This window comes from Nilaparvata lugens, chromosome 11 (assembly GCF_014356525.2).
Source record: "Nilaparvata lugens isolate BPH chromosome 11, ASM1435652v1, whole genome shotgun sequence".
Classification (NCBI taxonomy): Eukaryota; Metazoa; Arthropoda; class Insecta; order Hemiptera; family Delphacidae; genus Nilaparvata; species Nilaparvata lugens.
The window spans coordinates 44963398-44984182 of NC_052514.1; the positions used below are offsets into that span (position 1 = coordinate 44963398).

The 20785-nt window shown below is 34.6% G+C and overlaps 1 protein-coding gene across 1 annotated transcript in view; it reads left to right on the forward strand.

Moving 5' to 3' along the window:
* Nucleotides 1-18713, forward strand: part of LOC111058627 (visual system homeobox 1-like) — a 164615-nt gene extending 145902 nt beyond the window's left edge. The window contains exons 4-7 of the mRNA XM_039437322.1: nucleotides 9822-9996; nucleotides 12061-12353; nucleotides 16731-16995; nucleotides 18072-18713. Coding sequence (XP_039293256.1) covers nucleotides 9822-9996; nucleotides 12061-12353; nucleotides 16731-16995; nucleotides 18072-18211 — 873 coding nt within the window. The 3' untranslated portion in view covers nucleotides 18212-18713. The remainder of the gene's footprint in view (nucleotides 1-9821; nucleotides 9997-12060; nucleotides 12354-16730; nucleotides 16996-18071) is intronic.
* Nucleotides 18714-20785: the final 2072 nt, after the last annotated feature.

A 20785-nucleotide genomic window follows, 5' to 3' on the forward strand; every position in this document is an offset into this window, starting at 1 on the left:
CAACCCTTGGAGTACTATATATGTCTACTAGGATGATATACGACGTGCAATATTTACTGCAGCCACTATACGGGGTGTCAGGCTGACAACTCATCCTGTTAATAAATGAGCCAAGTCATGCCTCAGCTATGTGCGATAGTGCACTCTCTCACTCTCTCTCTCTCACCCTTTCTCTCTCTCTCACTCTCTTTCTCTCTCTCTCTCTCTCTCACTCTCTCTCTCTCTCTCTCTCTCTCTCTCTCTCTCTCTCCTCTCTCTCTCTCTCTCTCTCTCTCAATCACTCATGATCTTGGTAGAGAGTTAGTGGGAAGGATATTTTGAATATTCTTTCCGAAGAATAGACATTGATATGTCCAAAGCTCCGCCAATTTATGTAGATGCATAACAGTATCATCTATAGTTATTACAAATTGTTTTTTTTTCATATCATATACAGTTCAATAATTATTATTTTCTTAGTCTATATTATGTAAAATCATGTATAATTTTGCTTTATTGTAAGCTATTGTATATAAGTGTATAAGCCAGTATATATTATAATCTACATAAATAAAGTACTCAATCAATCAATCTCTCTCTCTCACTCTCTCTCTCTCTCTCTCTCTCTCTCTCTCTCTCTATTACAAATTGCTTCTTTTTTATATCATATACAGCTCAATAATTATTTTCTTAGTTTATATTATGTGAATTCATCTATAATTTTGCTGTATTGTAAGCTATTGTATATAAGTGTATAAGCCAGTATATATTGTAATCTACATAAATAAAGTACTCAATCAATCACGATCTTGGTAGAGAGTTACTGGGAAGGATATTTTGAATATTCTTTCCGAAGAATGGGCATTGATATGTCCAAAGCTCCGCCAATTTATGTAGATGCATTACAATGTTATCTTGTATAGTTATTCCAAATTGATTTTTTTTCATATCATTGTACAATTCAATAATCATTTTCTTAGTTTACGTCACGTAAATTCATCTAAAACTTTGCTGTATTGTAAGCTATTGTATAAGTGTATAAGCCAGTATATATATTGTAATCTACATAAATAAAGTACAATCAATCAATCAATCTCTTTCTCTCTCGGTCGTGTTCTGATGGGAAGGATATTTTTTTATATCCCTCTTAGAGAATCTACAATTATTTGTTGAAATACCGCCGATTTATGAAGTTAAACAACAATATTATATTATAGTTATTCTAATTGCATTCAATCTTTATTCTCATTTATCAATTATTCATACTTCGTAAAATTCGTTGAATGATAATCAATACCTTCATTTAATGTTAATTAGTGTTAAATCAGTAAATTTTGTAACATACATAAATAAAGAAATCTAATCTAATCTGATTCACTTCTTTCCACTCTATTACGAATCTCATGATAACATTACTGTTATACCTCAATTTTTGCATATATCATCATGCATCTTTGCTCCAAATTCTTGTAGAACTTTTCAGTCTGTAGGTTAATATGATTCATAATGATGTTTTACTTCATGACATCATCGCTAGAACGAATGGAATTTTGGTTTTTTGAATACATGAGTAAAGGAACTCGAATCTGGATCTCTCTCACTACCTCTCTCTCTCTCTCTCTCTCTCTCTCTCTCTCTCTCTCTCTCTCTCTCTCTCTCTCTCTCTCTCTCTCTCTCTCTCTCTCTCTCTCTCTCTCTCTCTCTATTTTTAATATTCTTCCCAAAGAATGGGCATTGATATGTCCAAAGCTCCGCCAATTTATGTAGATGCATAACAATATGATTATTATCTATAGTTATTATATTACAAATTGCTTTTTCATATCATATACAGTTCAATAGTTATTTTCTTAGTCTATATTATGTGAATTCATCTATAACTTTGCTGTATTGTAAGCTATTGTATATAAGTGTATAAGCCAGTATATATTGTAATCTACATAAATAAAGTACTCAATCAATCAATCTCTCTCTCTCTCTCTCTCTCTCTCTCTCTCTCTGCCTCCACCTACCCTTAGCCATAAGCTCTCAGCAAGGGTTGAGTATGTAAGGACAGACAGACGTTCCCTGGATTTATGGTGACATGTCCTAAGGGTTATAGCGGGTATGCTATGCACAAGAAGGGGTCAATTAGATGAACATATTACGTCACTTCAGCCCCTTCCACCCCTCGAAAGGGTTGTAAATCCTTAGCGGGTCGTCTTCAATTCGGATGATTTATTGCCTTTCTATTGCCTTGCTGGCTAAGCCTATTAACTTGGCATTCCAATGTTCTCCAGTAAGGGATTAGAACGGATTAGGTGGCACTTGAGTGCAATAAGTGCAGTTTTGAAGGCTGAGAGGATTACAATAATATGAAAGTCCTATAACCCTTTTATATTAAATAAGCAATTCCTGTATTTATCTGTTTATTTTTATATCTGGTTATTTATGTTTTACGGATCTCGAAAACGGCTCTAACGATTCTCACGAAATTTGGGACATAGTAGGTTTATGATATAAAAATTAGTTTCATAAACTGCCACAAGTCCCATATCTGTAAAAGTTTCAGGAGCTCCACCCCATCTATGGAAAGTTTGATTTTAGATTTCCAATTATTAGGCTCCATGAACAATATAATTGGAAATGATTGAGCATGAAAATCTGTACAATTGCTGTCCAGTAACATTTACACCTAAAATCAAAAAAAGTTCTAAATTCGAGAAAATGTGATTATTCAAATGCAAACTTAATGAGAGAGAGAACTGCTGATTGTATTGAATCATTCACTGGAAGAGATAGCAGGATATTGATCTCGTCAGCTGATCAATTTTATATTATACTATTATATTAAGCAAGCGATTTCTGTATGTCTGTTTATATTTTTATATCTAGTTATTTTCATACCTGGTTATTTATGTTCAACGAATCTCGAAAACGGCTCTAACGATTCTCACGAAATTTGGGACATAGTAGGTTTATGATATAAAGATTCGATTGCACTAGGTCTCATTCCTTTGAAAACTCGCTGATCGACATCAAAATGATAATTTATCCTTGGAAAACAGATGATAATTCCGTCGTCCCTCGATAACAGAAATGCGTGTGCCTGTGTGGGAGAGAGACAGAGTTATTTCCAGCTGTGTAATCATAATCAATCAGCGAGAAATTTCATCTAGCTAGACAATTTAATCGGTTTGATCAACATAATCTGATTTGTTGACATGACAAGATAATCCTCCTAAACTAGAGCATATCATAATTTTCAAAGTTGATCATTATTTGACAACTTCAAGTGATTAGTGAGTGTTATTTTGTTATTCAATTTGGTTTGTATATAATCTAAATTATATTTTTTGTTTTCAAATGTTTGAACAGAAAATTGAACCTGAATTCAAGTGTATGGATCATAACCTACTTTCTGGACTATTTATGGTGTATAAATCAAAATTCGGGAAAGAAACAGTTTTGGGCTGTGCCTGTTAGTGTTAGTACTTCCCAAATCTTTTTAAAGAATTGTGTTCGGTTTATCAAAAGTCAATAAATAAATAACGAGCGAAGCTCGGTGCCCCGATATTATAATTTGAACAATGAAGTGGTATTTCAATAAAATTTCTAATAGTGCTAGGTACTTGAATAATCAATTATAGGAATCTACTACAGTGACGTCCACGTTATAATGGCAGTGGAGAAAGATAGGAGAACAACGTTGCGAACCTCTGTTTTGTCAATGCCTTCTTTAAACGGTAGCTGATACAGGTTCATTGATGTGTAATATTAACGGTTCATTCCCGTTTTAAATAATCAATTATATCCTATTAAGCTAGGAATTATTATATTTTTCAATAATTTCATAATTAAAATGAAATATTTTGTCAATTAATTAATTAATTTGTTACTAATTCTACATTGTTAAAAGACGATCTTGCAACAGAGCAAAGCGAGAAAGAGATAGCGCTATTCGCTTTGTTGGATGATAGACAAGGAAAGCAATACCATTGCTAATCAAACACTGTCATTATAACGTGGACATCACTATAGTGATATTTTAATGAAGTATTGTGATACTAGGTGCTTGAATAATCAATTATAGGATGTAAATAAAAAATCTGGTGTTGTGCACTCACACAACTTTCCTTGCCGTTATGAAAATTGATCACCTGACGCTAGTGTTCCCGCGGATCTCAAGTCTACTATTCAAAGATTTGAGCCAGCTGGTGACAGGGCAATAACGCTGGAGACACACATGAGGTCTGCTATCTCTTCATACAAGTCATCCATAGTGAATGATTTAATAGAATCAACAATAATTTGCAATTGAATAATCACATTTTCTCGAATTTAAAGCTTATTTTCAATTTTAGGTGAAAATCTTACTGAACATTAATTGTAGAGATTTTCACACTCAATCTACTCCACTTGATTTTTTCTGTTTCAATTGTATCTGAAGCCTGATAATTGGGAATCTATCTGCATTGATGGGGCGGAGCTCCTGAAATTTTTACAGATAATTGTGGGATTTGTGGCAGTTGATAGAGCTCATCGATGACTATTTTAGGTATCAATTTGATAAAAATAGTTGGAGCCGTTTCCGAGAAAATCACGAAAAACCCTGTTTTTGACAACATTTTCGCCATTTTAGCCGCCATCTTGAATTGCATTTGATCGAAATTGATCGTGTCGGATCCTTATGGTGAAAGAACCTTAAGTTCCAAATTTCAAGTCATTCCGTTAATTGGGAGATGAGATATCGTGTACACAGACGCACAAACACTCATACACACACACACACACACACACACACACACACACATACAGACCAATACCCAAAAACCAATATTGTTTTTTTCTTTAGGGCTATTTTTTATATAAATAAAAATATAAATCTGAGTACCTTTTCAAATTCTCTTATTTAAAAAAAATATTTATCTATATATATAAAAGCGAAATGGCACTCACTGACTGACTGACTGACTGACTCACTCACTCACTCACTCACTCACTCGCATAACTAAAAATCTACCGGACCAAAAACGTTCAAATTTGGTAGGTATGTTCAGTTGGCCCTTTAGAGGCGCACTAAGAAATCTTTTGGCAATATTTTAACTCTAAGGGTTGTTTTTAAGGGTTTAAAGTTCGTCTTTTAGCATGTATATTCTTCTTCTCCCAATCTCTTAATTATAATTGAAATTTCCATATCATATGTTACTATAGAACTATAATCTAGATAGAGTACCTCTTCGAAACAGTTGTTAACTGGCAACTAAATTAATAAGTTTGTCAGGTTGGCATCAAGTTGAGTTGACTTTGTTAGGTTGGCACCAAGTTGAAGATTTAAATGCATTTATCGCGGAAAAATTGATTGGGCACTGCTACTTCAATCCTGGGAATATTATATTACTAGCCGTCAGGCTCGCCATATCCGTTTAGCCAGACGTTTAGTCTGGACCCCCGACTGGATTGTCCTAACATATGATAAAAATGCTCGCGGGCCTGCTGATCTCATTCTTGGACGATCCAGTCGGGGGTCCAGGGGGCGGAGACCCCTGGCTAGACGGATATGGCGAGCGAAGCGAGCCTGACGGCTAGTTTATTTATAAAGGAAACCCAACTACATTTCAGTAAAATCGGTTCTCTTTAGAAATAAATAAATAATTTTTTTTTTAAATTTCTTTCTCTAAATTTGAATCAATCAATCACCTCTAAACAAGCACTTGTTACATATTAGAGGATTAATTGTCAGAGGGAATTTTTGTAGAATGTACACTCTCTGAAAAGAAAATCAATTTGAATTCACTGCAATTAATGGGAGTTTTACAACACAAACACTTCAAGGGAAAAACGATGAGATTTGATTAGATAAGATTCCCTCATTTATGTATGTTATAATTACTGGCTTATACACTAATTTACATTAAATGACGGTAATGCTAGTTATTCAACAAATTTTACAAAGTATAAATAATCAATCAATAAGAATAAAGATTGAATGCAATTAGAATTACAATAATATAATAATGTGATGTAACTTCATAAATCGGCGGTGTTTCAACAAATAATTATCGAGAAGAATATAAAATATCCTTCCCATTAACACACGACCGGGTTGTGATGAATTAGAGCTGTTGGGAATCTTAACTCGAAGTAATGTTCAAATAAGAAATTAAGAAACTCTATTTAATAAGTAAAAAACTAGTTGATTTGAATCTTGGAATTATGGGATAAATGAATGATATTGGAATGAGTAATAGTAATACAATATTGCATTGATAATTAAAATTAGATAAATGGAACAAACGTTATAGGGTGGGAGAGAGATAACAAGAAAGCTGGGATATGAAAAAAACAAGGAAACTTTGGAGATGAGAAGGTCAATGAGAAGAATAAGGAGATGAAAAAGCCAAGGGGAATATGTAGATGAATAAGACAACAAGGAGAATAATATGAAGATGAAAAATACAAGGAGAATATGGAGATGAAAAATAAAAAATGAAACTGTAAAAATAAAAATCATTGCCTGATAGTTGTATACCATACCAGAGATTGTAGTAAACAGATTAATTCAAACTAGAAACCCATTTGTAACTCAAGATAAGGGAATAGTCCCCCTACGACCCACGTGAACACACATACAGGAAAAATCAGATCAGGGAAAAATGGGCGTAGCAATTTGCAAGCTTATTCTTCACATGCCAACTAAATTTCCCTCCCCGCCGCACCCCTTAGCATTGTCAGTGTTGCCAACTACCCAACCCTGAATATCCCTGCACGTGATATGCCGCAGTAGTCTGTTTCAAATTGGTAATTCGATTTTGTTGAAATGTGGTTGGGTTTCCTCCCACAGCTAACTATGATCTATGGTCCACATTCTCTCTCTCCCTCACCATTCTCTCTTTCTTCCACATACACACTCAGTAACACCCTCTTTCTCCTTTCTTCAGTACCCTCTCATGGGATGGAACATGTTTGTTGAGTATGTTTTGGGGACGTAATCTTTCAGCGGAGAAAATTAGATTGGTCGAAAGATCGCACCAAAATTAGATTTGTCTGATTTCCAATTTATTAAGAGTCGTTCGGCTCCAAAGTCTGGGAACAGCGGTAATATAATGTAAGTGGGAATACTGTCTCCAAAACTAATTCAATCAGATTTTGCGGACCACTAAAGTTACACCCACTTCAAACTGTTGGCATCTCGTAATGTTTTGAATTATATTTTCCTTATGTATTGAATAATTTTGACATCTGAAAGTAAAATGTGAATAAACTAACTTAACTACTTTTTCGCCACACTGCACAGAAAGCAGCTGTTTTCCAGTCCCTACGTAGATCTGAAAGACCTTGTTTGCAGACGACGTCAGAAAAGGGTTTCTTTTCCGGTCTAGGCCAGAAAGTTGTCTCTTTCCAGCCGCTCATGGAAGTAGTTAATAAGTCATCCGCTAGATCGGGCGAGTGTCCACTTTCATCATCAGTTGAAGTCGCCATGATTTCAGTTCCGGTTTCGAATCTAACTAATTCGCTTCGCAACCAGTTTTATTCAATTATTTATTGTTGATTAGTGCATTCCGAATTTTCAAAAATGCTTGAAGATGACTGTGGTATTCCAAGTGAAATTTTGAAAGAATCTGAAATCCTGACTGCAAATCTTCTACCACTAAAATCAAGAGATAGGTACGATAGCTTAACGAGTATTCTTTATTTTGTATTCTTTATTTATTTTGTCAGCAATACCTTTAGTGTGGCGAAAAATATCATTCGCACCACGGGCAAAAATGTTTTTCCAGCTCTCAATCTTCTCTAGTCTTCAACTTGAAAACCGATTTCGAGCTGGAAAAATCTTATTCTCTGCTCTAGGTGCGAAATATACTATTTTGTATCATTCCTACCTCACAACTGCCATGATCCCCAATTGGGACTTTGAAAAAAATATGACTTACTGGTAACATATGAAAAATTTTGGTTGAATTTACGGTATATATATAGGTATTTACTTCCATATTATGGTAAAAACAAAAGAAAAAAAAATTGGAATTGAATGGGTTAATAACAACATTACTTCTTATTCTACCAGCATTTGAGATGAATATCACTACAGTGAGGTCCACGTTATAATGGCAGTGGAGGGAGATAGGAGAACAATGTTGCCGATCCTCTGTCTTGTCAATGCCTTCTATAGACGGTAACTGATACAGGTTTATTGATGTAATATTAACTGTTCATTCTCGTTTCAAATAATCAATTATATTTTATTAAGCAGCAAATTATATATTTTTTTAAATTTCATAATGAATTTCCATGATTGAGATGAAATACTTTGTTAATTAATTATTAATTCTACATTGATGAGAGACGATCTGGCAACAAAGCAGATCGAGAAAGATAGCGGTATCCGCTTTGTTGAATGATAGACAAGGATAGCAATACCATTGCTAATCAAACACTGCCATTATAATGTGGACTTCACTATAGGTAGTGATTAACCAATACTAAACTTTGTACAACCTGAAAATGCTTCAACTCAGTGAGGCACATTTTTTTTACAGTTCAAGATGATTGATCTATTTTTTGGATCCTCAAAATTAATATCAATTTCAATTTTTGATTATTTTTATAGAATACTTCAAGGCTAAAGTTTGTGGTTTGAAGTAAATCTCACTAAATCTATTTATATATTCATTTTTGTCAATCATTTAACATAAGAAAAGTGATCACTTTTTGAAAAGTGAGTACCACAGGCCTAAGCCCAAAACGGTTCCTATTCTAATTTTTACGACAGTACAAATGTAGGTTATGTCTCACCAGAGAGAAGAGGAGTGTACTGTTTTATATGATATTTCGTTCATATCTGATATAACTTTCACATTTTTGAATCACACACCGCAATTCCCAGTCCAATACAGATGAAAAATACACATGATTAGATCTAAGGGCCAGTTTCCGAGCTTAGGATTCAGCTTAGTTCTAGACTTTAAACAGCTGGAGTCGGAAAATTGACTTTCCGAAACGGGGCGTAGTCGTAGTCATTGTGTTACAACATCATCCTAGAACCTGAAATACCGTTTATAAATTTAAGAATAAATTTTAAAGTGTCTATCATGAATGAAAATGAAAATTTAAACTCAAGTAGTCTAAGTCAAGTTTCGAAAAACTAGAAAATTACACAAAATAAAATAAAGAGAAAATGGTGTAAAGTTCAGCTATTTTGAATTATTTGGGAATTCAAGTTTAATTTCGTCAAGGAAAAACGTTTCCAATTAGAAATGAGAAAATGAATTTTGCTGCAACAATCTATTGCGACTACGCCCCGTTTTGAAAAGCCAATTTTCTGACTCCAGTCTAGAACTTACCTAAATCCTGAGCTCGCAAACCAGCCCTGAAAATAATTTTGAAATGAATCAAATTTATTTGAAAAGTATTCATTTTTAAAGTATTTCCAGGGCCGGTTTGCGAGCTCGGGTTGTAAGTTCTAGACTTACAGCTGGAGTCAGAAAATTATTGCAAACTATAGCAAATTCTTAGAAATCTATTCTCCTCTAATTCTCGATAAACTTAGTAACGATAGGGTGTCGGAATATTATTTTCCCAGGGGTAAATTCATCAGTAATGATAGGCCTATCAATTACATATTGCAGCGCAGCGGGAGATATTTTTAATAGGTTTGTAACTAAAATTGAAGAATATAGGGTGACACGTGTAGATCATTATGGGCTACAAATGCACCCCTTGCATCCTAAGGGATGATTAGAGGAGGGTGACTTATGGGGCTCTCTTTATTGTTATCTGGTTCACAGTCCAGTCCTCGCTTATACCATGTATGATTATTGAACAGTCGTTCATTTATTAATTTTTCTGTGTGTTTGTTACAGGTTTGGTTCCAAAACAGACGGGCAAAATGGCGGAAAACGGAGAAATGCTGGGGAAGAAGCACCATAATGGCCGAGTATGGCCTCTATGGAGCCATGGTGAGGCACTCACTTCCGCTGCCCGAGACAATACTCAAAAGTGCCAAAGAAAACGAATGTGTCGCTCCCTGGTTGCTTGGTGAGTTGAAAACAAATATTCCGACCAATTTTATATATATATTTATATTTTATTTTCCAAAAAACATTACAAACAAAGAAAACGAAAAACAATAAGGGTACTTACTTATTGCATTAGCAAGTTGATGCTAAATGTAGCTATATATTTATAGTTAATTAATAGGAAAGTAGCATTGCTGCTAGAATAAATATAATATCTATTATAAATAATTACGGGTAATACTTGAGGGAAAATGATACCTGCATAGGTTTAAAACCTGTGCGCAGGTAGGTTATTAAAAAAATATCAAACAAAGACACAAAGAAAATTACAAACGAGTTGATAGTTATAACTAACGTAGGTAGTATAATTATAACTAGCGTACCTAAAAAAATAAAAGTGGAAACTTTCCAGAAATGACGTGAAAGAGATTATAATTATAAAGAAGAAATCAAGGAAGTTACTGAAGCAATCAAACGGGTGCAAACTGTCTTTAATCGTAAGCAAGTAACTCAAGATCTTTTGATTCAAAACTAGGGAGACTATTGAAATAGGAGTTCACTAAGATTATATTCAAGTATTTATTTATCCATTTTTTTCCTTTTCCGATATTTATATTAATATTCAGGAAGTCTCGAGGAAGACTATGTATACTCTGATCATAATCTACTCTTCAAATATCGAGCAAGATGAAATAGTTACGTTACAATTTGTATTCATGTTTTTTAATATTTTATCAGTTTTAAAGAGTACTATAATTCTATTTTATAAATACAAGAAAGTAGCCCTGGATTCATACATTTTGGAAAAGATGAAATTAATTTCAGTCCTATTAATTATCTATTAATTTCATACCAATGTGTGTACTCATCTACTCTTTTGGATACCTAATTATAAAATTACGAAGTGCTAGGCAGGTTGACTCAAATAGCTGGATACAACTCAGCTGGTTGATCAAATGTTTTCGCTATTCATAGTAGCGTATTGATGTTGCTGAAGTTGTGAATCAGTCGAGGGATCAGCTTGTGAGACCGCGACTGTACGACTAAAGTCATAGCCACCTCTAATACATGCTAAAGCACAGAATTAATAATAGCAATGATTATAGGAGTTTTCTCTGGGTAAAGCTTGTGGCTATGCTAAAGCTTGTTGCTGTTTTGCGTGATAAATGAAATTTATTCTTCCAAGAAACATCACAAACAAAAAATCAATATAGTCTATACAAGCTAGAAACAATATGATCAATTCAAAGAATGAACAATAATGTATGCCTTAGCTAGGCGTACACCATAGTTATTCAAGACAAGTCAAGACATTTTCAGACACGTTTAGTCACAATACTTCACATTGCTGCTTATGACGCAACTGACTCTGATTAGTCATTGCAATTAGACATGTCTTCATGAGCAACTATGTGAAGTATTGTGACTAAACGTGACTAGTCTTGTCTTGACTAACCGGTGTACGCCCAGCCTAAGACCCCGCACACACTCATCGATTTTTGATCGTACGGTATTTTGTCGTCCTCATGAATTCTATTAGATTAAACAGATGATTTCAAACAGGTGATGTTTGTCAAGTTTCGTTTAATCTGATAGAATTCATAAGGACGGCAAAATATCGTACGAACAAAAATCAATGTGTGTGTGCGGGGCCTAAAGAGAAGGTACGATTACAAATTCTTCATTCTTTCCTATACATTTTTAGTATAATCTGTCATAGTGAGTTTCTTTTCAAACTTCTAGTAATGTTTGACTGGAAAGTATTTCTGTTTTGTCTCACAAGTCTATCATCATGAGAAATGTTGACAATTTGAAGAGCTGCAACAAATCTAATCTCATTGAATGTCTGCAGCAAAACCGCTGAAGAATAAAATTTATTCCAATATCTTGTGGGTTCTAGCATTGCCCAGCAGTGGTGAACAACAATGACTACCCCGCCTTTCCACTGATGTTGCAACAGAAGTTGCATGCCCCTCAACCGAAGTTGCATCAGACGTCTCATCTGCAACCCTATCAACCAAAGTTGCAACAAGAGTTGCATGCCCCTCAACAGACGTTTCATCTTCTGCACGTAATGTTGCAGGCATGCACCGCAAATCGTTGGAAGCAGCCGATCAACTGAAAGACGACTCCGAAGGAGGGGAAGGCGAAGGAGGCGGTAGAGGGGATGGAGGGGAAGGCGGCTGTGGTGGTGGTGGGGGAAGCAGCAGCAGAGGAGGGGCGGAGGGAGAGGATGACTCAAGGTCATCGTCGCCGCAGGAGGGGGGAATGATGATGACGTCATCCGTACATCATCAGCGGGAGGCCGAGAGTGGCGGAGGCCAAGGTCCTCCTCAAGAAGGTGCCACGAGGCAGCAGAGGTTGGATAAGAGTGAGGTGGGTTGACAATCTCCATTTATTTACAATGTAAATAACACTAATGTAATAACATTGAAAGATAAAATAATAAGGTAGTCCTTGTGCTATTTTTCTTCCAAATTTATAGGTGACAAAGTCCAACATAAGGTTAGAATTTCACGTGTACAATTTTTATGAAATTTTGGTCCAAAATAAACATTAAAACTATAAATTTTGATAAATAATTATTATTTAATTTGAATAAATGCATTCTCTATTTAATTCCATCTATAAATTTTGAATTTAGATGGCTTAAATTGATGAATTAATTAGAAATATTCCACTCAATTACCACTTTTAACGAATAATATTGAGTTATTTGAGAAAATTTGGAACAATTCAAGAAACACAAACTCGTAAACACTAAAGCAAGCAATGTTTTCATAAGCTTGAAAAAAATGTAAAAAATATAGGCTACATTGAAGAAATTGATTTATCTATTTATACATTGTTAGCTACAATATCATTTTCAAATAATTGTATAGAAACAGACAATATAGATCGAATTAATAGATCACTCCAATTATTTTGTGAGTTTATACTTTGTATTATCTATGTATTAATAGAAACAACATGTAACCCCATTTTAAAAGTATACCCCATACCAAAAAGTATAGGCTACATTGAAGAAATATATTTATCTATTTATACATTGTTAGCTACAATATCTTTGTCAAATAATTGTATGAAAACAGACAATATAGATCGAATTAATAGATCACTCCAATTATTTTGTGAGTTTATACTTTGTATTATCTATGTATTAATAGAAACAACATGTAACCCCATTTTGTCTCATTTACAGAAACAATTTTGTATTTTTTTTTCAATCAAATCAAGTCAAGTTCTATTGTACACATCAGTGAATACATATCAAAAAATAAGAGGCTACATTGAAGCAGCAAAATACAAAATCGAAATATTCCAAAAAAAATTTCTGAACTATCTATGAAGACATGAGAAACTCAAGCAAATCAGACAATAAAACAACAAAAGTATGAAAGACTAGCGGGTAACCCGTGCTCCGCAAAGGTCTGTTTTAAAACTTGACAAACTGAAAACTTCATGTAATGAGATCTTGAAGGATATCAAACAGGCCTATAACCATCCTCGGTTAATTAGGAATCTATATGCGAAATTTCAAGTTAATCAGTTGAGTAGTTCAGACGTGATGATGCGTCATTCGTGAATTTCCTATCCCGTACGTGTATAAGTCAGTTCTTACCTCTCTTATATTATAGACTAGCAGGTAACCCGTGCTTCGCAAGGGACTAATTGGAGACTTGACAAACTAGACCTACTGAGATCTTGAAGAATTAAAAATAGGCCTATAACCATCCTCACTGAATTGAGAATCCATATACAGAGTTCCAAGTTAATCAGTTGAGTAGTTAAGACGTGATGATCCGTGAATTTCCTAAGCCGTACGTGTATAAGCACTACCTCCGTAAACAAAGCCATAGTACATTCTGGTGACGTCAGCACAGGTAGAGCTCCTAAACCAATAAAAATTTGTTGATTTCAGCTGATCTATATCAGCTAGTGTTTTTATTGGTGTAGGAGCCCTACCTGTGCTGACGTTACCATCAACCACCTGTCATGCACTATGGCTTTGTTTACGGAGGTAGTGGTATAAGCCAGTTCTTTCCTTAATTATATAGTATAGATTATTATAGATGAGATTCAAATTTGGAGATATTGTACTCTTTTGGAGATAAACATGTATATTGAGGTCCGCGTTATAATGACAGTGTTGTTCAATTAGCAATGGTATTGCTAACCTTGTCTATCATTCAACAAAGGTGATCTACGCTATCACTTTCTCGCTTTGCTCTGTTGCCAGATCGTCTTTTAACAATGTAGAATTAATAAATGATGAACCAAATATTTAATCATGCAAATTTATTATTAAATTATTGAGAAATATAATTTATTGCTTAACAAAATATAATGGATTATTTCAAACGAGAATGAACAGTTAATATTACATCAATAAACCTGTATCAGCTACCGTCTGTAGAAGACATTGACAAGACAGAGGATCAGCTACGTTGTCCTTTTTTTCTGACTCTCATCATAATGTGGACATCACTATAATATAAGATTCATTGCCCTTCAAATTTGAAGATATTGTACTTGTTTGTAGATAAACATTTAGAGTTTAATTATCCATTCAATGGTAAGTGAATCTTAGAGATGATTATTGTATGTTGTATTTAAGCCTTAAGTCTCTATTGATTCATACAATAAGTACATCATCAAAATGATAGGGAGGGGAAAAATAAGGTAACCTTGTGCTATTCCTCTCCCAAATTTAGATAAGGTCACACATAGTCCGAAATAGGTTAAGTCTTGTAGTTGTCCACTTCACAAAATTTTCAGCCCTTAATTATTTTCACAATGTAGATTTTTCAATTTAGATGTTCAAAACCAAACATAGGGAAAATATTCTACATTATTATCACTAAAATAGAAAATATTCACATTTCAAAGGAATAATTTTGAAGGAACAAAAAACAAACTTGAATTTATAAGCACAGCTGTTATTGTATGCTCTCTCATTTGAAACTGTTCCATTTAGCCAATTATTTCCTTTATTATATCATAGACTAGCCGTCAGGCTCGCTTCGCTCGCCATATCCGTCTAGCCAGGGGGCTCGCCCCTGGACCCCCGACTGGATCGTCCAGAAATGAGATCAGCAGGCTCGCTTCGCTCGCCTGCATTTTTCATTTGAGCATTTTTATCATATGTTAGAACAATCCAGTCGGGGGTCCAGACTAAACGTCTGGCTAAACGGATATGGCGAGCGAAGCGAGCCTGACGGCTAGTAATATAATATTCCCAGGATTGAAGTAGCAGTGCCCAATCAATTTTTCCGCGATAAATGCATTTAAATCTTCAACTTGGTGCCAACCTAACAAAGTCAACTCAACTTAATGCCAACCTGACAAAATTATTAATTTAGTTGCCAGTTCGTCTTTTAACAATGTAGAATTAATAAATAATGAACCAAATATTTAATCATGCAAATTTATAATTAAATTATTGAGAAATATAATTTATTGCTTAATAAAATATAATGGATTATTTCAAACGAGAATGAACAGTTAATATTACATCAATAAACCTGTATCAGCTACCGTCTGTAGAAGACATTGACAAGACATAGGATCAGTTACGTTGTTCTATTTTTTCCACTCCCATTATAACGTGGACCTCAATATTTATAAGATTTACTGCCCTTCAAATTTGAAGATATTGTACTTGTTTGTTGATAAACATGTAGAGTTTAATTATCCATTCAATGGTAAGTGAACCATAGAGATGATTATTGCTTGTTGTATTTAAGCCTTAAGTCTCTATTATAAATAAATAAATAAATCATTTAATTTGTTCAACATAATGTTACACAAATGAGTTGCAAAAATACATGGAAAAAATAACATGGAAATAAACAACAACGCTAATTTTGGAGGTTGCAATAAAACATATTAAATTCGAAAAATAACAATCAATCAATAATGTGAATTCAAGTACAAGCTACACCATATCATCCAGTTAAACTTAATATTGTTCGTCTTATCCGAATAGCTGCATTGGTATAAAAATAGATATCATTTATTTTATCTCTGTTTAGATTCGACAAGAGAATCAAAACTTTATCTTCGTCCTGAACAATGTTAACAGAGTATTTGGCCAGATAACGTCGCCGGATATCATTGTACATGGGACATCTAATAAGAAAGTGAAACAGACTCTCCTCCTCTTGAAAATTACATAGAGGGCATAAGATAGTACAATCAAAAAAGGTGCCACTTCCATCCATAAACAAATAGATACTCATCTGCGTTGCCATCCGCAATTGTGTTATGTATCTGACTCTAGAAAATGACATGATACATCCTAGCTGCTCCCCTAAAATGAAATTTGGATTTAAAACTCTCTATTGATTGATACAATAAGCACATCATCAAAATGATAGGGAGAGAAAAAATAAGGTAACCTTGTGCTATTACTCTTCCGAATTTAGATAAGGTTACACATAGTCCGAAGTAGGTTAAGTCTTGTAGTTGACCACTTCACAAAATTCTCAGTCCTTAATTATTATTTTCACAATGTAGATTTTTAAATTTAGATGTTTCAAAACCAAACATAGGGAAAATATTCCACATTATTATCACTAAAATAGGAAATATTCACATTTCAAAGGAATAATTTTGAAGGACCAAAAAACAAACTTGAATTTATAAGCACAGCTGTTATTGTATGCTCTGTCTTTTGAGACTGTTCTATTTAGCCAATTATTTCCTTTATTATAATTATCATAGATGATTTGTTTGTTTGTTGGTGACCAGGAGGCAGGATCAGCCCAAGAACAGCTCCAACAACACCAGCTTCGCTTACAGCAGGAGCTGAGCTCGCATCAGGCAGCTGTGATGCATCAGCTGGCCGCGTCAGCTGTGTCAGCTGACCCAGAGCAGTTCCGCAACAACTCCATCGCCTGCCTGAGGGCCAAGGCGCAGGAGCACTCGGCCAAAATGCTCGGCCTGAGTTCGAGTCACGTCGAGGCCAGCACGCATGCGTCGCTTTTGCTCAACAGTGTCAGCCAGCTGATGAGAGGTGAATGAATTATCATCATCTAATAAGTATTTTAATTATTATACTTTTGGACACAATTTATACCCCTTCTACTTCTTCTTCTTATCCTCCTGTCTTCTTCTTCTTCTTCTTCTTCTTCTTTTTCCTCATCCTACTCTTTTCACACTCCTTTGGTAGAGAGTTAGTGGGGAGGATATTTTTAATATTCTTTCCGAAGAATGGACATTGATATGTCCAAGCTCCGCCAATTTATGTAGATGCATAACAATATGATTATTATCTATAGTTATTATATTACAATTGCTTTTTCATATCATATACAGTTCAATAATTATTTTCTTAGTCTATATTATGTAAAGTCATCTATAATTTTGCTGTATTGTAAGCTATTGTATATAATGGTATAAGCCAGTATATATTGTAATCTACATAAATAAAGTACTCAATCAATCAATCAATCAATCAATCTCCCCTCCGCGTTCTCCTCCACCACCACTCCTTCTCCTCCTCGCATTTCTCCTCCTCCCTCCTCCTCCTCCTTCTTCTTCTTCTTCTCCTCCTACTCTTCCTCATCCTCCTCCTTTATCATCTCCTCATCCTCCTTCTCCATCATCTCCTCATCATCCTTCTACTTATCTTTCTTTTCCTCCTCTTCCTTCTCTTTTCAGTCCACATCCTTGACTTTCTCTTTCTTCTCCTTCTACTCCACATCCTTCCCTCCCTCCTTCTCCTTCTCCCCCTCAACATCCTACACCTTTCTCCTCTCATGCATTTGTGATAACAATTCTTCAATTTAAGTTATGTATTTTAATGATTTACTGAATGACAAAGTTACAATTTTTCGATTGTTTCTGAAATTTTCATGAATAACTAGCAGGGGACCCGTGCTCTGCTAGGGTTCATTCTAAAACTTGACAAACTGGAAACTTGACGTAATGAATCTATATGCAAAATTTCAAGTTAATCAGTCCAGTAGTTGAGACGTGATGTTGACGTTGAGACGTGTTGCATCAAACATAATTTTCCTATCCCATACGTGTATAAGCCGGGGATCTTTCCTTTATTATAGTATAGATTATAATTTTTTCTGTCCTTAGGGAGTCGCATGCCACACCAAGACGCCAACGGCAACACACTGCACCCACACGCACACACACAGCCACCTCATCTGACGTCACATGCGCATGCACAGGATCTCGCAATCACCAGCTCCGACAATTCTTCCTCCATGTTCTGACCCACTGTGACGTCTTCATCAGCCACCTTGTCGCCGTCATCTGTGACGTCATCATCTACTGTCGTGACGTCGTCACCAACAGCTATGACATCGTCACCAACCACTATGACGTCATCTAGTGCTCACAATGTGACGTCACAACGTGAATAAGCTATGGTTGGTTATCCACAGTTTTTTGTGGAGTTATCATCGTCGGTTATGATGTCACCATCAGCTACCTTGTCACCTTCATCTGTGACGTCATCATATACTTTTGTGACGTCATCTAGTGCTTACAATGTGATGTCATAACAAGACTAAGTTGTGGTGATTCTCCTGTAAAGTACTGTAGTCAACTTATCACGGTCGTCTGTGACGTCATCACCAACTACTATGACGTCATCTAGTGCTCACAAGTGACGTCACATCGCGATAAAGTTGTGTTTTGTACAAGGATCCTATAAATACCAGGTACATGTAGCAGACATTACATTTTAATTGTTATTTACACATATAATAATATATTATCGAGTCACCTGGCTGGCTCAGGTCTGGTGTCAGAGTTTTCAGGTTGCAAACTGATCAATTTCAGGGCATCTGACATGACCTAACGACTGCTTTTTTAGGCAGCTGGGACCGACGGTTTAATGTGTCATAAATACGAGTAGGCCTCAACAATAAAGTGAATTCTGAACTATAATTGGTTGAAGTGTTAGTAGTGTGGTGACCAAGTGTTAATTGATATAAGAGAGGTTAAACCTGAGTTTTATCTGAGCTTATAATTTCGTGCAAGGTTAAAACTTAGTTTGAACAATCTAAGAAACTGTGCTAGATTTGGTAGGTCTTCATATTGAGCTTACAAGCACTTGGTAGACTGAGTCCTGTATGCAGAAAGTCGGATTAAACGGAGAAATGTCAGCTGTTCGTTTGAACTGCGTTCAATCTGTGTTTTGGACGGAGCTCTTCAACCGGAGAATTATGAGCATTAATGAACTATTTACTACAGTTACTATATAAAGTTACTATTTATACAGTAACTGTAAACTATACTAATAAAGGTGTACACTACATTTCTACTATGATTTATGTAGAACAGTATACTATATTTCTCTGGTAGTTATTCAGGGATAAATTCCTAGAGAAACTTGTATTTTACAATCAGTTTGAGGGCCTGGAAGTTTATTTGTGATATTGATTCAGTGAATAACTAATCACCCATGAAGAATGTAATCTCCTCACCTTCATAAGGAGATTAGAATATGAACTAACAGATCACAGCATAATTTATTGTTATTTGTAATAAGAAGAGGAAGGTGATTAGAGTTATAAATCAGAGTCATTTCAGGAATCCATGCTTTCTGGAAAACATGTTTCTCATAATTTTTGAAACAGATATTGGAATGAGATAAAGGCGGTGAGCTACTTATGGCAACGTACTTAGTATTTTATCAATGAATTACAATTCAAGCTCTGTATGAATAAGATATTCATCATATTTTTATAAGATATTCATATTGGTCTAGGGATAATATGAAATGAAATAGAAACATCATTTATTTGGCTGAGTTAGGAATTTTTGGTGCTCTCTATCACCAAAACTTCAGTGGTTGGTAATACTGTGCAATCAAGAATTAACTTAGAAATTATATAATATTTTGAAAACAGTTACAGGCTACAGTCCAACACAATCATACAATGGAATAGTTCAAATATCTGTAGTTTTCTGTTAAGTGTCAAGTCTTTAGCTCAAAAATTTCTAGTTTCATTCAAAATTTAGACTTATATACTTAGATACTATTCTAGATTTTTTATTTTAGACTCTAATAGTACCTATTTGATTCAAAATTTACTCGTTTATCTGAGTATTGAAGTGCGTAAATTGTATTTTGAAAAGTGAAAGTGACATAACCAACATTTTGATTTGGACAGTATAGTATAAATTATTGGAAATGGGACAGTTTTGGGCATGAGCCTGTTGTGCCTTTCCTCATGTAAGGTATTATTTGTACACAATGTGAATAAATAAATGTATAAATAATTTGTTCACTCAAAATATACAAACTATACAAGGACTAGTTTTGAAGTGAACAAGGTACTATTTAAACTATCAAACAATTGATGAATTTTTTTAAATTTTTGATGAAAAATAAATAGAGAGACTACTGTAGAGAGAATTGAATTGAATAATTGAAATCCAAAATAATTGCCTTCATTAAGGGCGAATTAAGGACTCTAGGTCCTCTCTGTTTTGGTAGAGAGTTAGCGGGAAGGATACTTCGAATATTCTTCCCGAAGAATGGACATTGATATGTCCAAAGCTCCGCCAATTTATGTAGATGCATAACAATATTATCTATTTTATCTATAGTTATTACGAATTGCTACTTTCATATCATATACAGCTCAATAATTATTTTATTGGTTTAAATTTTGTAAATGCATCTATAATTTTGCTGTATTGTAAGCTATTGTAAATGAGTTTATAAGCCAGTATATATTGTAATCTACATAACTAAAGTACTCAATCAATCAATCAATCAATCAATCAATCAAACACCCAACCCTCAAGAGAAAAAGAGAAACAGAGTAAATACT